Below are 19,020 nucleotides of genomic sequence, written 5' to 3'. Positions count from 1 at the left end.
GAGTATTGCCATTGCAAAATCTGCACTGGTCAAAGAATCCAGGGTCCCAAAAATAATTAAAAAAATGATGGTGCATGGTTTAGTGTAAGACTTGGTCAAAACTCTAAATCCCCTTCTTTAAACTTTGGATAAGTATACCCCAATTGGCATATTATTCCATATTTGTAGTTTTTTCTCAACCAAAAAGAAGACTTGATTTTTGACAAGACTTGCATGTTCAGTGGTAAATCACACGCTTAAATTCAACCATTTACCAAAACTAAAATTGAAAGTGATACTAAAATTCAACCCTATTTTGGTGGTTCAACACACCTTACCGACAAACCCTCCCAATTTTAATTTCACATATCCTTCCAAATTACAGAATCCAATCCCATTAGGATTATCCAATCCAATCTAACTCTTTCCAACCTCTCCCATCTCTTTCACCAAACCAAAACCAAATGTGTACCCCAATTTTCAGGTTTGCACACTCTTAAACGAATCCGGGTTTTTGCCGGATCCTCTTTGTGAGGATCCTGTAAATCGTGTCCGATCATCGTACATCGTGCGATCAGAAATCATTTTAAATATTTTTATTTAAAATTAAACACAAATAGTACATGACAAAAACTAATCGTACGATAAACGGACATGATTCACGGATCTCTAAGATCCTCACCAAAAGAATCCGGAGAGGATCCTGTTGGCTCTTAAACCAATTCTTGACATGTGTTGACATCCAGTTTCGCCAAATCGCACCGGTGTAGGAGGCCGATGCCGTCAACCCCACCCAAATTTCGACACATGGCCGGCTTAAGTTAAGGGAATTGTCAACCCTATTGGCAGTAGAGTGAATGAGAGAGAGACCCAACCAACCAATTAAACTAACGTTTTAAAAAATGCCACCTTGTATTTGCAAATGAGTTGGTCCATATATAAAGGCGAAGCCAATAGGCATCTTAACCAACACAAAAGTTTTGTATTTTGTACGTTTTATTCTTTGATCATCGCCAAATGGACTGGACAAGAGGCTCCACCATTGGCCAAGGGTCATCAGCCGCCGTCTCCTTAGCCACCTCTCGCAGCTCCGGTGACAAGTTTGCCGTCAAGTCCGCCCAGGTGTCTCAATCCGAGTTCTTGCAGAGGGAGCAGAAAATTCACTCTGTTTTGAGCAGTCGACATGTTGTAAGCTACATGGGGCATGACATTACTAGTGAGAACAACAAGCTCATGTACAATCTTCTCATGGAGTACGTGCCCGGCGGCACCATCATCGATGCAATTCGCAGCCGCGGAGGCCTAGTTGACGAATCGATGATCAGAAACTATACGAGGGGCATTGTGAAGGGGCTAGACTACTTGCATTCACTTGGGTTGGTACATTGTGACATAAAAGGCAGGAACATCTTGGCTGGTGAAGACGGTCCGAAAATTGCAGATTTTGGATGTGCTAGGTGGGCTCATCCGGCAGTAGCTTCTGCCACCACAATTGGCGGGACGCCAATGTTTATGGCGCCGGAGGTGGCACGCGGAGAAGAGCAGGGGTTCGCGTGCGACATATGGGCTCTCGGGTGTACAATTATCGAAATGGCTACCGGAGGATCAGCGCCGTGGCCTAAAGCAGCTGACCCAGTAACTGTTCTGTATCAAATTGCATACTCTAATGACTTGCCTGAGATTCCAAGCTTCCTCTCAGAACAAGCAAAGCACTTTTTGGAAAAGTGCTTACAGAGGGACCCAACGGAGCGTTGGACGGCTAGTCAGCTTCTAAAACATTCATTTCTTGGGCAAGAAGAAGAAGAAGAAGAAGAAGTTTTAATTAGTTCTTCTAAAATTACAAAACAAGTTCATGAGTCCACTTCATGTTCTCCAACAAGCATTCTCGATCAAGATATATGGAATTCTTTTGGGGAATCAGAGACTTCGGGCAGTCTTGATCAAAACCCGAGTTTCGAAAACTCCTCCGACGATCAGAGGATCAGACGGTTGTCACTGTTTTCAGGGGACCCCAGGTGGAGTTTTGATGATGAGAGTTGGATCACAGTTAGAGAGAACGATTGTGATGAAAGCAACAGCATTGAGGACGATGCTGAAGGTGTAGGTAGTGAGAAGGATTTGGATTTAGATTTCTTAGATGGCAATAATATTAGTTGTAGAATTAATGTGGATATTTTAGGGGCCTGCCAAAAAAGTAGGAGAAATAGTAGTAGTGTAGGTTTAAGCAATCCCATTCTTGAGAGGGACAGAGATAATTTGTTACTTCCTTCGATTTCAAGTTTTTGGTAATCATAAAAATCCATCCTTTTTTTCTCTCTTCTTTTGTTTTACTGCTATGACTTCTGGTCTTTATGCTACTAAGCCGTCTCTCTCAATTGCACATTGGTACTTGGTATTATCAGTTTTCTCATGTTTTAATAATATTCTAAGGTTACGGTTGAAATTGCTTCTAGAAAGGCTAAAACAATTTAAATTTTTAACAGATAAAAGCGTTTTTTGAATGTGTGACATAAAAAGTTAAAAGTGTTTCTGAGTCATAGAAGCGCTCTATAGATCTATGGAGAAAAACTTGTCAATGCTTATTTGGGAAGTACTTAAGTTTTTAATAAAAGACTGAACATGTTTCTGCTGAAGAAATTTTAATAGACACGGTTGCGAGCAGAAGTGATTCCTACCAAAGCAATCACAAACGAACCCTAAGTCTATGACATATATTTTATCCATATAGTTTGACATGAAGATTACTAACAGGGTAACATCCCCATAACAATGTGACAATCCGACTGAAAAACTTCTCGTGCTGGCGGACCAGTTTGGTTTAATTCCCATGGATTAGAGGAGAAGCCATAATAATTCTTGGTATAAAACATATCTGCGCATCAGTTTCTTCGTCTGGTAGGTAAAAGAAGGGTGCCAACTTGGGTGTAGTTTTCAATATCACCCTGCCAATATTTACTGTTTTAGGCAACTCTGAGAAAAGATGGGCCAGTTTGAGTTGGCATTTGGTAAAAGCCAGAACCCAGCATTTACAACTGGATCACCAGATTTCTGTTCCCTCTGTTGAAAATTGAAAGTAAATTCTATTGGCAAATTGGCTTATTTAATCTCCTTCAAGGAATATAGGACACCACTTGGGTGGATATGGTTCTTCCAAGTGGAAATGGCCTAAAGTTCTGTTTGTGGCTGGAGAAAGGGTCTAAAAGCACCAGAACTTTCCAATTCAATACTAATCCACCACCTATTAACATTGTTAATGTTTTAATATTCTGGAATATTATTAGAATCTGCATATGAATTAGTCATTGTGAAAGCTCCCATTCACTTGCATTTGAGTTTTATAATTGCCACCTCTGAGTATTTTATCATATACTAGCTTCAACATATGCGCTTCTGCGCGTGAGAGGTTTTTTTTTTAAATTTTTTTGTTTAATTATGGGCGCTACGCACCCTTCAAGTCTTTTATGTATGTTGAAACATCACTATATATAGAGTATTTTGACAGAAGATTGTCGGTAACCGATCTATGTTATCGACTTATCATGTTCATTGTTAGAAAAAATTGACTAAAACTCCTTCAAAATGCATACTGCATGCATAGTACATGAAATGCAAGGAGGCCTGCAAGTTGTAGAAATTCATAGACAAAAGATAGTAACTGGTACAACCTAAATTACAAATCAATAAAAAACGTCAAACATCAAGTAGCAATGTTTCTCCCAAACGCTTTGCAGAGAGAAGCGAGCCAATATCTTATATCTGCTTTCTCTCCGGGCCAGTCCTTATGGTTTCTTACAAGAGCATTCCGTCCGTCCAGTCCTGATGTCATAGAAGACCCCTGAACCCTGCCAACGGAGGCTGAGTTGCGGTCTACGCCTTCCGTTATGGGGTCATCAACGGTGTAAATTGTGGCAAATTGAGTGAAGGTCTAACGCTTGCCGGGAATACCTACAAATGGAAAGTCTCTGGCGTTCGGACCGGTAGAGATGTCTTGAAAGTAGAAGGAGAGTTGGGTTTCTTTGGACTTGCGACTTGCTCGGACTGGAAATGTAGCCATGGCTAGAACCATCACTAGTATTATGGATAGAGCACTGAGCTTTGGCATGAAGTTTAATGCCATTGGCTTGATGAATTGGAACTAGTTGAGAAACGAAGGAGCAATTTAGCTTTAGAAATTGCTTTCTGGTCGAATTTCAGTTGTTATATATGCATATACGGTTTCAATTTATAATTTGAACAAAAGAGCATTTATTTAACTCCAAAGTTAGGAGAAATTTTTCAATCTGTCAGGAACACGGCTCGGTACACCAAGTATAATAATACATTGGTTGGAAACTTGAAAAAATAAAATCCAACCAATTTTATTATAACGTGTACCGGACCGTGTTCCTGGCACACCGAAAAATTTCTCCTAAATTAGTTGCATGTTACTTTCCTATGTACTTGAGATTTGCTTGAGCAATATAATGCATGTGCAAGCAAAACACCCTAATATAAATAGATTTCCCCCTTAATTTCCACAGTTTTCCATAAGCACTTCCATTTCCACTTGAGAATCGTTTAAGCAGTAATTAGTGCAACGTGCATGCAACGACCCTAGCACAACATATGAACTCTATCTACTTTTTCAACAAGCAGTCTTTATCGAATAGAAACGAGAATTAACAAAATTCTTGCATCATTTGATTACATTTATATATAACTAAGGGTAGGATTTTTATAACTGCAGCCATATTGTTTTATGCTTCGATCCCAAATCTACACTACGCCTCATAGAGTTAGATATTGACAAAGATGACCAACAATTACCAAAGTAACCACTCCATTACGTGTTCTTCTTCCCATCCGAGTGGGATGCGCTCTGTTCAATTGATGTTAACTGACTGCGGAGATTTTGGTTGTCTGCCAGCAAGCGGTCGTATTCCATAAGGAGTCCTTCAGATTGCTTTCTTAGGGCCTCCACCTCACTTCCTGCCGCCTTTGCCTTCTTTGCTTTCGTCTCATATTCAGACTCCAGAGTTTCGATCTTTGTCCTCAATGTCTCATTCTCTTGTACTAAGGTCTTAAGTTGCTCTGAACTTCCGTTTTTATCGTCTTGAGAACTTTGGTTTTGTCTTTTCGCAGCCTCCATCGCCTTCCTCAGGAATCGAAGTTCTCTTATGTAATGGTGTAACCTATCCATCATCAGTGAAAGAAACAGAAAAAATCCTGCATTCGATACAATTGAAAGTCAGTTTTGAAGGATATGAATGGTGATCGAGCAGATCAAAGAAATACAATTAGCAAACAATATAATGTCTAATCTGTCATCATCCTACAAACAGAAATCACTAAAATTATCAATAACATAAGCAAAAGAACATTTTAATTGCCTCGCATCAGATGACGAAAGTTCTACCTAACAAAAAGGAGGGGGAGTAAGATAGCATATCTATAATGTTAGAAAATATCGGGAAACAAACAACAGAGAAGATCTTATGTTCGAGACCTAACTCAACTTCATAACAGGTTTAGCTAATACGTTTCACGCTCAAGCTGATGAAAATCCAACACTTAATGGCAAAGCACAAGAACATTCAGCTGCTTCAAAAGGTAGCTATGAACTCGCCCTATGTAGAATCAAACCATTTCTTTCTAATTCCATCGCATATGCGCTCAACGATTAAGAGCCACAACTCATAACAAGTACAACTAATTCAGCAACTTGAAAAGAAAAAACATGATAAAGTCTAGATAAACAATACATAAGCCTGATAACTAATCTTAAAAGATCGAGAAGAATACCCATAAGAGAATTTTCGAGCATTTTCATGGACATGAGAACCTCGTCCGTAGGGTTGAGTACACCAGATTCATTCGTTCGGTTCTTGATGTCCACCAGATTGTAGACGTTGGCCAGAAGAACAATAAATACAGTCCCAGCGACTGTCTTCACCATCACTGGGCCCTTCCCTCGCTTCATCTTATCCAAGGCCAGTATCACTAGCTTCCTCAGAGGGGACTTAAACAACAAGATCAAAATCAGCAGCATTTCGCTGAAAATCACCGTGTACAGCAGCTGCAACATCTTTACTCCAAGCTCAAGAACTGAAGCAACGAACAAATTGAGGTGCTCCTAAAAAATTATATCTGTTTCGCTGAATGTAATTATACGAATAAGGAATAAGAACGATAACAGTAGATAACTCTTAAGCTATGTATTTGTTCAATAAAAATAACAATAAAAACGAATTGAATCAACTCATTCGGTGTATTTCCCAAATATCGTAAGACACTTATATATATTTATATACACATATTACGCACTAATCCGCAATCAGCGAGTTTTCCAAAGCCGAACTGAATAGAATTGTGACTTTTCAAAAATGCTTGCTGAAAATCAAAGAAAGAAGGTTCATTTTCCCTCGTAGTTCGATTTTCAATGTAAATTACTGAAGCGTCTCAATAAAAACTGATTGCAAACTGAATGATGATGGAATTCGGAATGATTTACCAATTTGCATAAACTTATGCTTAAAAAATATCATGAATTTATCGAATATTACGCTTTCAGTCTTCAGATCCCAACGCAAACACAGAAATTGAGAGCTAAATTTACAGAAAATTCAGCAGAAACTGTAACAAAAATAAGAAATTAACAATGTTTTTAAGCAATAACGTTGCTTTCCTTAACCAATTAAATAAATTAGCTAAATAAATCCACAAATACAATCAAAACATCATAGATCGAGGATAAACAAGTACAGAAATAAGCAGATTCAGAGATCAACAAGAATATAAGCAAAAATCAGAGATCGTGATGAAGGAGATCAACGGAAGAAATAAAAAACAGCGAAGACTTACCAAGATGTGAAGAGATGGTGCAGCGGAGAGTGGATGTGAGAGTGTGGGAGGGAGAGTAAATGGGAGCCTAGGTTTTCTTTCTGAAGGTAGCTGGAGAGCAGAGAGAGAGAGAATGAATGAAATTAAAGAAGAAAGCGAACCGCTTCAATCATAAATAAAAGTTTTGAGGGTTTTTTTTTTTTTTTTTTTTTGGGAAACTAACAAAAGTTTGACTTTAGTAGGTCGACAGGGAAAAGGATCCGACGAGGATGCTAGGGATTTATGATCTCACATGTTCATCGTATATTATGATATCAGTTTTTATTATATATTATTCATATTTAATATTTAATATTAAAATTTTGAAATATTTCATATTTAATATTAAATTTCTTTTACAATTGAAGAAGAATGTGACGAAAGAAAATTTTCAATTGAACAAAAGAAATGTTCAAGTGTCATAATGAAAAAGTTCATTTTTTTAATCAAATTGACAATCGTTTAGTCATTTATATTATGAATTATGATTACCAATTCAGATATTATGTTTCATTTGTATAAATAAAAGTGAGGAATTCTTTTTTTGATACAACGATATTCAGCTAAAATGATAGGCAATTTGGTCTAAGTTTTATAACGATAGAATTAAAACAATTAAGCATCGAATTCGCTAAGTGAATAAAACTCGAATTCGGCTCATGGTGAGTTCAACATCAATTATGAAAATCAATTGTGTGGTTTAATCTTGCTTATCACACTTGTGCGGTATAGAGATCGAGATAAGACATAATGGGCAACGTCCACGCAACTTCATGCCGTTTTACAGGAACGTTGACGTTCTTATCTCCCCCTAACGGCGGGAAGACTGTCTCATTAAAGTGACAACCCGCAAATGAGTAGTAAAGAGATCGCGTGCAAGGACTCTAAAAGAGCTAGTGTGAAGGAGAATCATAATCGACAAAGATTCACATCCTTCTTTGAGGACCCATATTGATACGTTGCGGCGGCGTAACTTGGCACATGAAATGCACACCCAAATGTGTAAATACAAAAAAATCAGGTTCGTACCTAGTAACCAACTATAACGTCATATAAGTTGGGTGGCAATGAGCCTTAAGGTGGACCAACATAACTGCGTACAAGATTGCATAGCCCTTGGCAAAAACCGAAAACTTGGTACATTTACCAAAATTTGGGCGATCATTGAAATTGCGATTTATGATCGCTAGGCGAGGCTATTTAGGGTGAATCATGGGAATTCGATGTTCAATTATAAACCCAAAAGACATGTAATACGTTATCGAAAACCGTCGATATAAACTCTCCGGCGTTATCCAATCTCCCGAACATTAAGGGATAAGTATGGTGGTGAACCCTTAATCGGCCTGAAGGTTTAACAGCAATGTGTATGGACAAACATGTGACCAGTTTGTCGATTCATCAACCAAAACTATAAGTATTTATATGGTCCGCATTTTGGTTGGATTAGTCCACATATAGTCCCTTGAATCCATTGTGAAAAATGAGTCATTTCGTATCTTTGCTAGGAATGATATATAAATCAATTTCCCTAATGACTAGGCTTGGCAAAGTGTGCTTGTTGGCGCAAGATCCTTACTTCAGGTAAGGAGATGCGTCGTAGCATCATTGGTCGACCTAAGTGTCCCAAATGGTCGTGCCAAAACAAGTAAACTACTCAATCACCAGGCTCCAGGCCAGCCATATATGGCGTGTTCCCAGTTGGGAGGCAGCTCATTGGCCCAAAATCAAAGCTTCAAACTCATTTTTAGAAGTGGTGCAAAGATATTTCACTCTATTTTCTTCAATGGTTTCATTGATGATCATTGTTCTCTCGAATATCCTTAAAAACTCAACGACAGGGAGAATTTAAGGTCCCTTAAATGGTGATGCAGTACTATTCATACAACGAGGAGCGTGTCAATGCTCTTAATCAGGTTGGATAGACCTGAAGTCGTTGTTAGAGATGTGATTTAGGTGTAAAGTTAATGTGCATAGTATCGCATTCATCCAAACAACTAACTTCCCCACATTCCTACCTAATCACATGTTTAATTGAATCGATCACATGTATACAAGAAACATGATTCAATTAACTCATATTTGAGGACAATATCAATAAGATTATCCATAAGCAAAACATGCACCAAACTTAAATCCAAGAACATAGAAAAATGTTCACAAAGTAAACCAAAGTTACTAGGGTGGATTCAGCCAACAAGGTCATTCATGTCAAAATTATGCTCTTCCAACGGTGTTCGATGAAGCAAAATTAGTCTCATATATTAACTACTAGAATGGTACTTCTTAACAATATTGATAGGGGCACGAACAGGTGTATAACCAATGATCTATTCCATCGAGACGGAAGTAGATTCTGCATGGTTAAGGTTTGGGAATACTATCCCTTATTCTTGAAGTTTTAGGTCTTAGGTGCCAATGATCATGCTTCAGGCATGATGCCACATCTTGGCAGACCCTAATTCTACCATATACTTGTGATAGTAATTAGATCCGAGAATTTGGTAAACTTCTGCTTTCTACACTACTACTTCAGGGGCGAGTTAGAAACATGGAAGGACGAGAAAAGTTTTCTCCAGTCAAAATTCGATCAGATTTATAAACTTCAGAATTGTACTCATTCATGAACGTAATCATGGTGTGCTTCAGGTAATGTCTTTCATAATTAGACAGTCCGTAGAAGTGAGCCAAAGAGCCATGGAATCCTCGTTCATGAGGTACCGTTGTTGGTAATGCTTCGGGCATAAGTCTTCAAATGAAGATCATGACGGAGGCTTATTCAGCTCTTCCTTGCCATTGTTGGCTTTAATGGTTTCTCAGCTACTTGATAGTCAAGTATAGATTCACGTCTTGTACCCCACATAAAGTGGTTTTTATTTAAAACATCCAAATCAGGGAAAATCAAACTTGTGACGGTTCAACAATCCTTTGAATTGGAGGGAACAAGATTGTGATTGGTACTTATGGGAATGAATCATCAAAGTTAGAACATTCGAATTCTAAGACATGGTTTTCATGAAAAACGTCGGGTTTTCATAAGTGTATTGTTTTATGAAAACTTCGGGTTTCAAAGGCACTAAATTTGAAACTAGAGGTTCAATTTAGTTTATGAACAAAGAGAGGTTCCTACAAGAACATAGAATGTAATATACAACTAAATGTAATGGATTTGAGGTTCTTCGAGAACTCAAGTGTGAGAGTTTCGTTGCTACGAAAGTATGTCAATGGTTCAAAGTATAAAAATAAATTATTGAATCGTTAAGGTCAATAATTTTTTATTCATGATCAGATTAATGGATTGCATGTCACTTTTAATTACTTCAATAAATCGGGCCATACATGGTCGATTGTATAAGCAAAATAATATTATCGGGTCAAAAATATAGCCCCAAAAATATTTGGGCTAGGTGTCGTGAGTAGGGAAGGCCTTAAAGGCCTTGGGAGTAGATTGCAGGCCACGAGTCTGGGTAGGAGATAGAAAACAGCAACCCAAGCTGCTAGTTTGGTCAAGGCCCAGAAAAAGCTGGCATGTGGGTTGAGGCACTGGAGCCCAGCCTTATAAGCTGGCTGAGGAAGACGTGGGCCGTGGCAGGGATTAAGCCTAGCAGCACAGTTGCTGGCGTGGGTCGAGACTGGAGGATCAACCCAACATGCGCTGGCGTGGGTCGGGGTTGCAGGCCCGTGGTTAGAAAACAGACCGGGCACACAACCTAGTTATCCACAGAGGCAACGAAGCCCAAAGGCTTCAACACAGGTCTAATACGTTGCCGCACGATCCCCTAATTCTTATCTTCTCTTTTTTCTTTTCGAATTTTACTAAGGTTTGAGAAACCCTAATTGCTTATAATTTATTTTATATACATTGACTCACAAATTCCACATAACAATATAATTGCGTAATGCATGAAACAAATATATGAACATATACAATATATATATATATATATATCGGAAGATAAATATAAACATAAGGGGTTCATGCATCATAGGGAATGTTTTTCATGCTTCAAGGTTGTTTCAAATATCTTACTTTATTTTAAGCATACCTGATTGGCAGAAAACAACAAAAGTCTTTGAATTTGTAGAAGATTCTTCTCGGAAAGCCGGAATTGCATCTCCAATGCGTTGTATCACGTTCAACATAGAAAAATTAAATTGAATCAATAGCATGTAGATCAATTCAAAATAATAAATTAATCACAAAAAGAATGATTAAAACGTAATACTCCCCATGATTAAAACGTAATACTCCCCTGATTGACGATCAAACTCTCTTTAGCGCAACATCAAGAGCGTGTTGATAACGTGTTATAGACATAATTTACTGAACAATTATGAAAGCCATAGAGAGAGAGAAAGGTGCGACAATAGTAGAGAGAAGAGAGAGATGTGTAATTGTGGGTGTTCTATTCCACCTCATTGTGCCTTTATTTATAGTAGTAGGGAATGTTAATTCCTTACCCTTTTAAGATTACAACTTTTAATAGGTAATCAACTCCTAATAGGAATATAGGAGATATTCTTAGATATACTATGATTTACACAATCACATTCCTAATCTAATAGGACTGCAACAAAACTGAACTAAATTCAATAACTAGGTCAATTTTTTGACTTGGATCCCTTATTTTAATCCAAGCTAAGGAAAATAGGCAAAAATAAATAAAATTAAAAAAGGAAAAATAGAAGGATGGATACGCATGTAAGGTGGTCGGCGTGAAAGCAGCCACAAAAAGCCTAGAAACTCGTACAATTTTTCTCATTCAGTAATTTTAAAAGCGCATTCAAATGAGCACGTATAAATTAAATAATTGAATTTATGTTAGAAATATATAAACTGAACTAAATTCAATAACTAGGTTAAATTTTTTACCTAGATCCCTTATTTTAATCCAAGCTAAGGAAAATAGGCAAAAAAAAATTAAAAAAAAGAAAAAAATAGAAGGATGGATACACACATAAGATGGTCGGCGTGAAAGCAACCGCAAAAAGCCTAGAAGCTCATACAATTTTCCTCCTTTAGTCGTTTTCAAATCACGTTCAAACGAGCACGTGTAAATTTAAAAATTGAATTTATGTTAGAAATATATAAACTGAACTAAATTCAATAACTAGGTCAAATTTTTGACCTGGATCCCTTATTTTAATCCAAGCTAAGGAAAATATGCAAAACAAAAAAATTAAAAAAAGAAAAAAATAGAAGGATGGATACGCACATAAGATGGTCGGCTTGAAAACAAACGCAAAAAGCCTAGAAGCTCATACAATTCTCCTCCTTCAATCATTTTAAAAGCACATTCAAACAAGCACGTATAAATTTAAAAATTGAATTTATGTTAAAAATATATAAATTGAACTAAATTCAATATCTGGGCAAATTTTTGACCTAGATCCCTTATTTTAATCCAAGCTAAGGAAAATAGGCAAAAAAAATAAAATTGAAAAAAGGAAAAGTAGAAGGATGGATACGCACGTAAGATGGTCGGCATGAAAGGCGTGAAAGCAGCTGCAAAAAGTCTAGAAGCTCATACAATTATCCTCCTTCAATCATTTTACAAGCACATTCAAACGAGCACGTATAAATTTAAAAATTGAATTTATGTTAGAAATGTATGAGGGTGCTTCTCACCTTCTTGTGTGAGTGATCTCGATCGTGCTTCCCTTGGCTGCCACCGATCCTAGCTGCAGTTGGGATCTGTGGGTAGCTTTTTGTTTTTGTTTTTGTTTTTTCTTTCTTCTCCCCTTCCATCTGCTGCTGGTTCTTCCAATTTTCCCCTTTGACTTTCCCAATTCTTCAACCCCCGTGGGTATCCTTTTTCATGGCCCTTCCTTGCTTGGAGTTTCAGCTATGTTTTCTGTAGAGTTTCGATGTTGTATCCAGCTTGGGTGTCTCCCACACCACCACATTCTCCTTATTGTCTTCCGTTTCTGACGGTGTTGCTCGGGAATTTCCAGGAGCTTCTTTCCGACGGTTGGCTTCTCTCTCTCGCCGGCTGTCTCCTGTTGATGGTTGTGTGTCGGTGGCGCCTGTGGAGGGGATGCTCTGCGGTGGGTGGAGGATTGAGTGGCTGGCTGATTCTCGAATCAGTAGTGGCAACCACAGTGGATGGTTCTTGGTTGTTTGTTTTTGTTTTGCTTCATTGTTGTTGGGCTCTTTTTTCTGTATTTTCTTTGTTTTTAGGCCCGTTCTTTGTTTGTTTATAGGAATAAATTGGGCCTTTGTTTCATTTGTAAGTGTGTGTTTTTTTTAATAAATGTTCCTCGTTGGCGATCCTTTTTGGATCTCACTTCCAAAAAATAAAAAACACTACTAAATTCAATAACTAGGTTAAATTTTTGACCTGGATCCCTTATTTTAATCCAAGCTAAGGAAAATAGGCACACAAAAAAAATTAAAAAAAAAAAAGGAAAAATAGAAGGGTGGATACGCACGTAAGATGGTCTGCGTGAAAGCAGCCGCAAAAAGCCTAGAAGCTCATACAATTCTCCTCCGCTTGGAGTTTCCACCTTTCCTCCCTCTCACTTCTTCCTTTTCGTTTCTGTATTTCCAGCATTTGGATCGCTACTCCGCTCTCAGCTTCCAGGTAAACTCTTCCCCTCCTCAATTTTTGCATCTATCGAAAACCAAAACATTCGTAATTCTGACTTTGTATTTTTCTGAATTTCATTTTCTTCGAATAATTTGATCAATATTGTCAAAATTCTTCCCATGATTTTGAATTTTAGGTATAGGCGATGATTTTCATCTCACTTTGTTTAATCCTTAAATTTTCAATTTATTTTTTTATATAATCTGTTGTATCTAATTTGGACTGCATCGATAAGACCAAATTTCATATCTTACTGCTGTTCTTTTGATGGTCAGAAGAGCTCAGAGCTTAATCCAGGCTTCTTATTTTATTTTCTCGAATGCAGTTTCGATTTTTGGTTACTACTGGTGCTGATTTGGTTGGAAATTTCGAATCTTTCAGGTCTGGTTCTGAAGAATTGAAGAGCAATGATTTGGGGGACTATTCGCCGTAAAGTAGCTTCGGTATTCGATCAAACTTTCGTTGTTTTTGCCATCAATTGATATATTTTGTGCCCCAATGTGCATGTTTTAGTTTTGGGATTCTTTGTTCTATGTTTCAAGTGATAATTAAACAATGTGTTATAGTTTGGTGGTTGCTTATGTATGTTTCAATGGACAGTCTGAGGTGCTGGGACAAGCGTGGAAGGTTAGGCATGGAGTGTCCGCCCCAAGCTGTTACCGAGCTGTACCAAAAGAGGTGCTAAAATTGAGCTTTTGTTTCACTTTCGCTTTTTTATTTGCTTACTGAAAGGGTCCTTGATGAGGTATTTGGTTGTGCGGCAATGGCAACTATCTTATCGTACTTTAGTATTTGGTTGTAGTTTTTTGGAATATCATCTAATAGCTTTTGCTCACAGCAGGCTTTGTTTATTGGGAAAGGATATGAATGCGTTCAGAGAGCAAGCTACCACATTGTTTTAGGTAAATTTAAGACTTTATAACCTAAACCCTCTTTTTATGTCAACTTTTTCCAGTGTGTTTCTTTTCCTTTTGTCTCCTGTGGTGTTACTGACCTTTTCAAATTCTAACTATGCAGGCAATCATGCTCCATCGCTAATCAGGTTGAGCTCTGATCTTTTATTTCAGTGATAAATTTAGTCCTCTGCACTTCTACTTCACAATGTGTCTACAGGAATATGCGATCATAGATATGGTTTTCATAAGCTTTTGTGAGCCTGCCTGAAATTAATTATTTATAAGTACCACCTGGTCAATAGATTTTTCAAAATTTGATTCTCTTTCAAACTAATTCTCTTATTAATTTAAAACGCTCTCATCACAATTATGTCACCAAGATTCTCCTTCCCTATATAGTTCAGCTTGTGGTTTGTTCAACCTTTTTCTTTCCACCCATGCTGCCTGGTTATTTGCTCATGACTCATGGAATCATAGATGAAAGTGCTCTGAATAATGGCTGAACTTATACTTTTATTATTATTTTGGTTTTCAATTCCCATCTTTTTGGTGGGTGGGTTGGGGAAAGTGGAAGACAAGGGCATTGACCACCTTTAAGGAATTAGAACTTACTGAATATGTTAAATTTTAATTTCAAGTGCGATAGGTGAACATTTAATACACTTAAGATGAATCTCACTTGGAAGATCTGTAAATAGATTGATCATATGTTTTTCGATATACTTCCTCATCAGTTCTATAACAAGAGAGAAAGTGGTTCTGTCGTTTTTGTGTTGAATTTTTAGGTGCATTGTTAATTATTAACTCATCATATACTTCAAAAGGCTTGCCTCTTTCCACTAGCAATGAGATTGTTTGGTGTTATAGTTGACATCCTTAATCTTGGATTAGAATCAGAATGTTTTGCCCAAGCCTAAACCAAATGACTGAAGAGCAAAAAACTTCATTTGATATTAGAAATGTATTTCTTTTTCTCTTATGGTGTTTTATTTGTTCTTGGTTGCAGGGAAGCCGCTTCACTATGTCAAACAGATTCTTTTATCCGATTGAGCAATAGATCATTTTCTTCAGACAGTGGTATTTAATGAATATATTAGTCTTGACATATTTACATGCTTTGTATATATTATATATGCAAGTAATTAAACTTTTAATGGTTGACTTATGCAGGAGACGTGGTAGAAGCTGTTGTTCCTTTCATGGGTGAATCTATTACTGATGGCACTTTGGCAACATTCTTAAAGAGTACGTTACTGAACATGCCTTGTGATACTTTAATCCATAAGTTATTTATTTCTTATTTGTCTGTTTGTTTAATTCACGTAATATGAGTTCTTTTGAGACTCACGCTGCTGATGATAGCTCATGTACCTTAGCGTGTGTGAGTGTGTGTGTGTAGTGTAGTGTATAATTCTTTGAGAGTCATGCTTTTGCTACATGTGCAGAACCCGGTGACAGAGTTGCAGTTGACGAGCCTATTGCCCAAATTGAAACGGATAAGGTAATTTTTTAAACAAACTTTTCCTGTTTGTTAATTTTGCCATTCTTAAGTGCTGAGATGCATTTTCACTAAATCTTTGTATTGACATATATATAAATTTTTGTTTACAACTAGGTGACAATTGATGTAGTTAGTCCTGAAGCTGGTGTCATTAAAGAGGTAATATTCAAGCAACATCACAATATAAATTCCTTCTACGATCATCACTAATCACGACCTAGAATTATACGTTCTGGTTTTAGTATACTGATCTTTTTATTTTTACCTTGAACATGTGCTTGTTAGTAGTTTGTGGCTAAGGAAGGCGAGACTGTGGAACCAGGTGTAAAGATTGCAATCATTTCCAAATCTGGTGAAGGTATAGAACAACTTGCGCCATCAGAGCAGGCTGATGCTAAGCCAGAACCTACTAAAACGAAGGAAAGTGCAGAAAAGCAAGTCCCCAAAGCAGAACCTGCCCCTGTCAAGGATGCACAACCCAAAACTAAGGCACCTTCTCCACCACCACCGCCACCACCTAAACAGGCAGCTTCAGAACTCCGGCTTCCTCCCAAGGATAGGGAAAGACGAGTAAGTTCAGGATTCTTTGTTTATCTAAGAAAAAAGATTTCTTATTAGATGAGAAAGGAATTTAATAGGTAGAAATTGTTTTCTCATGTATAGGTTCCTATGACAAGGCTAAGGAAGCGGGTGGCAATACGCTTGAAAGATTCTCAGAATACATTTGCTCTCTTAACCACATTTAATGAGATTGATATGTAAGCTCATACCTCGTTTCAAAATATGGTTTCACCGTGTCTCTTTGCAAAATATCCTTTATCTTTCCTTTCAAATCTTCTTTGCGACAGACTTTCAGGTTTAACCATAAATGTTGAGTATTGTAGTTTTTTAGTTGGAGTTTTACGTATGAATGACAACACTTGTCTAGGTGTTCAAATGAGTGCGGAGGATGAGAGTCATCTACCACAGTGGCTCTCTCTTGTTCTGTCCTTACTTTGAAAGTGGACAAATTTGCCACCCAAACTCATCAATTTTTTTTTATGACAATGTTATTTAGTGGCTCTCTTTGTTTCCGTCTAAAGATTGGTATTATATAATGCAGGACTAACTTGATGAAGCTCCGTTCAGACTATAAGGACGCCTTTGTTGAAAAGCATGGTGTGAAATTGGGATTTATGTCCGGCTTTGTGAAAGTATGTGTTTTTGCATAAATACCGTCATTTATTGCCAAATGAAAATTGGAAGAGCAAAGTACTATTAAATTATTGTAAAATGTTAGTACTATACGTTTTGTGCATGTGGGCCCTTCTTAAGTTATACGTTAATTTGTTTCAGGCTGCTGTTAGCGCACTTGAGCAGTTGCCAATTGTCAATGCTGTCATTGATGGTGACGATATCATATACAGAGATTACATTGATATCAGCATAGCTGTCGGGACACCAAAGGTATGCTTGTATTATGCTGATTCTTAGCAACTGGCTTACGTTCCGTTGAACTCCAACTTACTGCCATGAGCATTGGTTCTGAGTTATTTTCTGGTCATTCATTGTTTGGCACGATGAATTCCATTATCGCATGTGAACTAACCACAATCAAAATACTTTTATTCAAGGGCCTTGTCGTTCCAGTTGTCCGCAATGCTGGTGGTATGAACTTTGCTCAGATAGAGAAGGAAATCAATACCCTGGCTAAGAAAGCAGCTGATGGTTCTATATCAATTGATGAAATGGCTGGAGGCACGTTCACAATATCAAATGGAGGCGTATATGGAAGCCTTCTAAGCACACCAATCATCAATCCTCCACAGGTATTGCTTTGTACTCATTTTTCGTTTTAGGAAACTCACCTTCGTAGCAAGAGTCTCGCAGCCAAGTTTATTTGTTGATTTGTTTTTCCATTTACAGTCGGCAATTTTGGGTATGCACTCAATAGTGAACCGTCCCATGGTCGTTGGGGGGAACGTTGTACCAAGGCCAATGATGTACATTGCATTGACATACGATCATCGCCTCATTGATGGAAGAGAGGCTGTTTTCTTCTTGCGCCGCATTAAAGATGTCGTGGAAGACCCTCGCAGGCTTCTCCTTGATGTGTAAAGGAGTCGACGCCCCTGAACCGTGATTTTGATCTATATGTAGAACGCAATATATCCCGCCGTATCTCTGCATTCTGAAGCCGATATGGTTTGGCAAGTGTGTTTTGTCCAATGCTTTTGCTTTATAAAAGAGTTGGAATACTCTGCAGGACAGGTTGATCGAATGGAAAGAATCAAAAGTATATTTTTCGTTTCAGCCCAGTTACTTCGGCTTTTCGTTCACCGGGGATTTTAATAAAAAGCGCGGTTTAACTCAACTCAACGGTGTATTGGTGACGATTGTTTGCCTTTTATTATTATTTTTTTTCCGGTAAAGAGCCTTTTATTATTTCTTTCGAGAAGTATAATCCAGTTTCTTATGTTCTAAAGCTCTTTTTTAACTTCCAGCCTACAAACCAAGTTGTATTTTGACCAACCACATTTGCATATTTGATGTTTAAAAGAAAATACAGCCAAAAAGAAAACTGGGGATGTCAACTGTTTGGATTGGAGACGAGAATGCTATATATATCTTCGAAACCATGAAAATAAATCATATTTATAATCACAAATTAATTATAGAAATTATCCATAACCATACTCACCGCATCACGGATTTCCCATCGGTTAACGGTTTTATCCATTTTCGTCAATACAAGAAATATATTCATTCAATTGACGCATTATAATTTAGTCGTTTAATATTTGAAGTATAAAATGATTCAATGCGGATCTAGTGGAGTACAAAATTAAAGCATTGAATTTAAAATATTGTGATGTTGGCTAATCTTTGACGTCTTCCATAAGCATCATTGAATTCTCTTTGATTTTGATTCAAAACTTTTGAACTTTTCCAAAAAATGCAACTCACACAATGTAATTTTTGTGTTCTCAAGATAATGCGTTCGGTGAATAATGAATACATATATACATATATATATATATATATTGTACTATTACAATATATAAATTATGTTACATATTATATACATTATTTGGTCAGATTCGAGAACATATATGAATCGAGAACCCCTATAACCATATCTGAAACCATAACCGAATTATCTAAATAATATTCACGATTTGTCCCCACATCCAAAATATTACCGAATTTTCATACC

At 37.3% G+C, this 19,020-nt stretch overlaps 3 protein-coding genes across 7 annotated transcripts; 2 read left to right on the top strand and 1 right to left on the bottom strand.

The window, feature by feature from the left end:
• Positions 1-934: 934 nt before the first annotated feature.
• On the top strand, positions 935-2,292 carry LOC126612295 (mitogen-activated protein kinase kinase kinase 18-like). The gene has a single exon (XM_050280679.1). It carries the CDS (start codon positions 997-999, stop codon positions 2,266-2,268), a length of 1,272 nt encoding a protein of 423 aa, XP_050136636.1. The 5' UTR covers positions 935-996; the 3' UTR covers positions 2,269-2,292.
• Positions 2,293-4,599: 2,307 nt separating this feature from the next.
• On the bottom strand, positions 4,600-6,973 carry LOC126612299 (uncharacterized). Of its 4 annotated transcripts, none has more exons than XM_050280683.1 (3): positions 6,820-6,973; positions 5,761-6,113; positions 4,600-5,184 (listed from the first exon to the last, which is right to left on the bottom strand). In XM_050280683.1, the coding sequence occupies exons 2-3, from the start codon at positions 6,041-6,043 to the stop codon at positions 4,802-4,804; spliced, it is 666 nt and encodes a 221-aa protein (XP_050136640.1). In that variant the 5' UTR covers positions 6,044-6,113; positions 6,820-6,973; the 3' UTR covers positions 4,600-4,801. The 4 variants fall into 4 exon arrangements, with proteins under 4 accessions (XP_050136640.1, XP_050136643.1, XP_050136641.1 ...); XM_050280686.1 differs by having other exon boundaries at positions 5,761-6,091; positions 6,820-6,972; XM_050280684.1 differs by having other exon boundaries at positions 5,761-6,063; positions 6,820-6,964.
• A 6,282-nt stretch (positions 6,974-13,255) lies between these two features.
• Positions 13,256-18,177, top strand: LOC126612294 (dihydrolipoyllysine-residue succinyltransferase component of 2-oxoglutarate dehydrogenase complex 1, mitochondrial-like). 2 transcript variants are annotated; one of them, XM_050280678.1, is made up of 15 exons: positions 13,256-13,421; positions 13,809-13,870; positions 14,028-14,105; positions 14,269-14,329; positions 14,445-14,469; positions 15,330-15,400; positions 15,494-15,568; positions 15,769-15,824; positions 15,939-15,983; positions 16,113-16,394; positions 16,488-16,582; positions 16,927-17,017; positions 17,160-17,270; positions 17,438-17,632; positions 17,730-18,177. In XM_050280678.1, exons 2-15 carry the CDS (start codon positions 13,835-13,837, stop codon positions 17,919-17,921), a joined length of 1,413 nt encoding a protein of 470 aa, XP_050136635.1. In that variant the 5' UTR covers positions 13,256-13,421; positions 13,809-13,834; the 3' UTR covers positions 17,922-18,177. The 2 variants fall into 2 exon arrangements, with proteins under 2 accessions (XP_050136635.1, XP_050136634.1); XM_050280677.1 differs by having other exon boundaries at positions 14,266-14,329.
• Positions 18,178-19,020: the final 843 nt, after the last annotated feature.

Source organism: Malus sylvestris, chromosome 17 (assembly GCF_916048215.2).
Source record: "Malus sylvestris chromosome 17, drMalSylv7.2, whole genome shotgun sequence".
Classification (NCBI taxonomy): Eukaryota; Viridiplantae; Streptophyta; class Magnoliopsida; order Rosales; family Rosaceae; genus Malus; species Malus sylvestris.
This window is presented reverse-complemented; position numbering and strand designations above follow the sequence as displayed.

Excerpts from the sequence above, each read along its gene's own strand:
- LOC126612295 (XM_050280679.1), top strand. The coding sequence starts at position 997 with ATGGACTGGACAAGAGGCTCCACCATTGGCCAAGGGTCATCAGCCGCC.
- LOC126612299 (XM_050280683.1), bottom strand. The coding sequence starts at position 6,043 with ATGTTGCAGCTGCTGTACACGGTGATTTTCAGCGAAATGCTGCTGATT. Across the intron at positions 5,185-5,760 it reads GCTCGAAAATTCTCTTATGG|GATTTTTTCTGTTTCTTTCA; the intron begins GTATTCTTCTCG and ends TATCGAATGCAG.
- LOC126612294 (XM_050280677.1), top strand. The coding sequence starts at position 13,835 with ATGATTTGGGGGACTATTCGCCGTAAAGTAGCTTCG. Across the intron at positions 15,825-15,938 it reads CCCAAATTGAAACGGATAAG|GTGACAATTGATGTAGTTAG; the intron begins GTAATTTTTTAA and ends GTTTACAACTAG. Across the intron at positions 15,984-16,112 it reads AAGCTGGTGTCATTAAAGAG|TTTGTGGCTAAGGAAGGCGA; the intron begins GTAATATTCAAG and ends GCTTGTTAGTAG.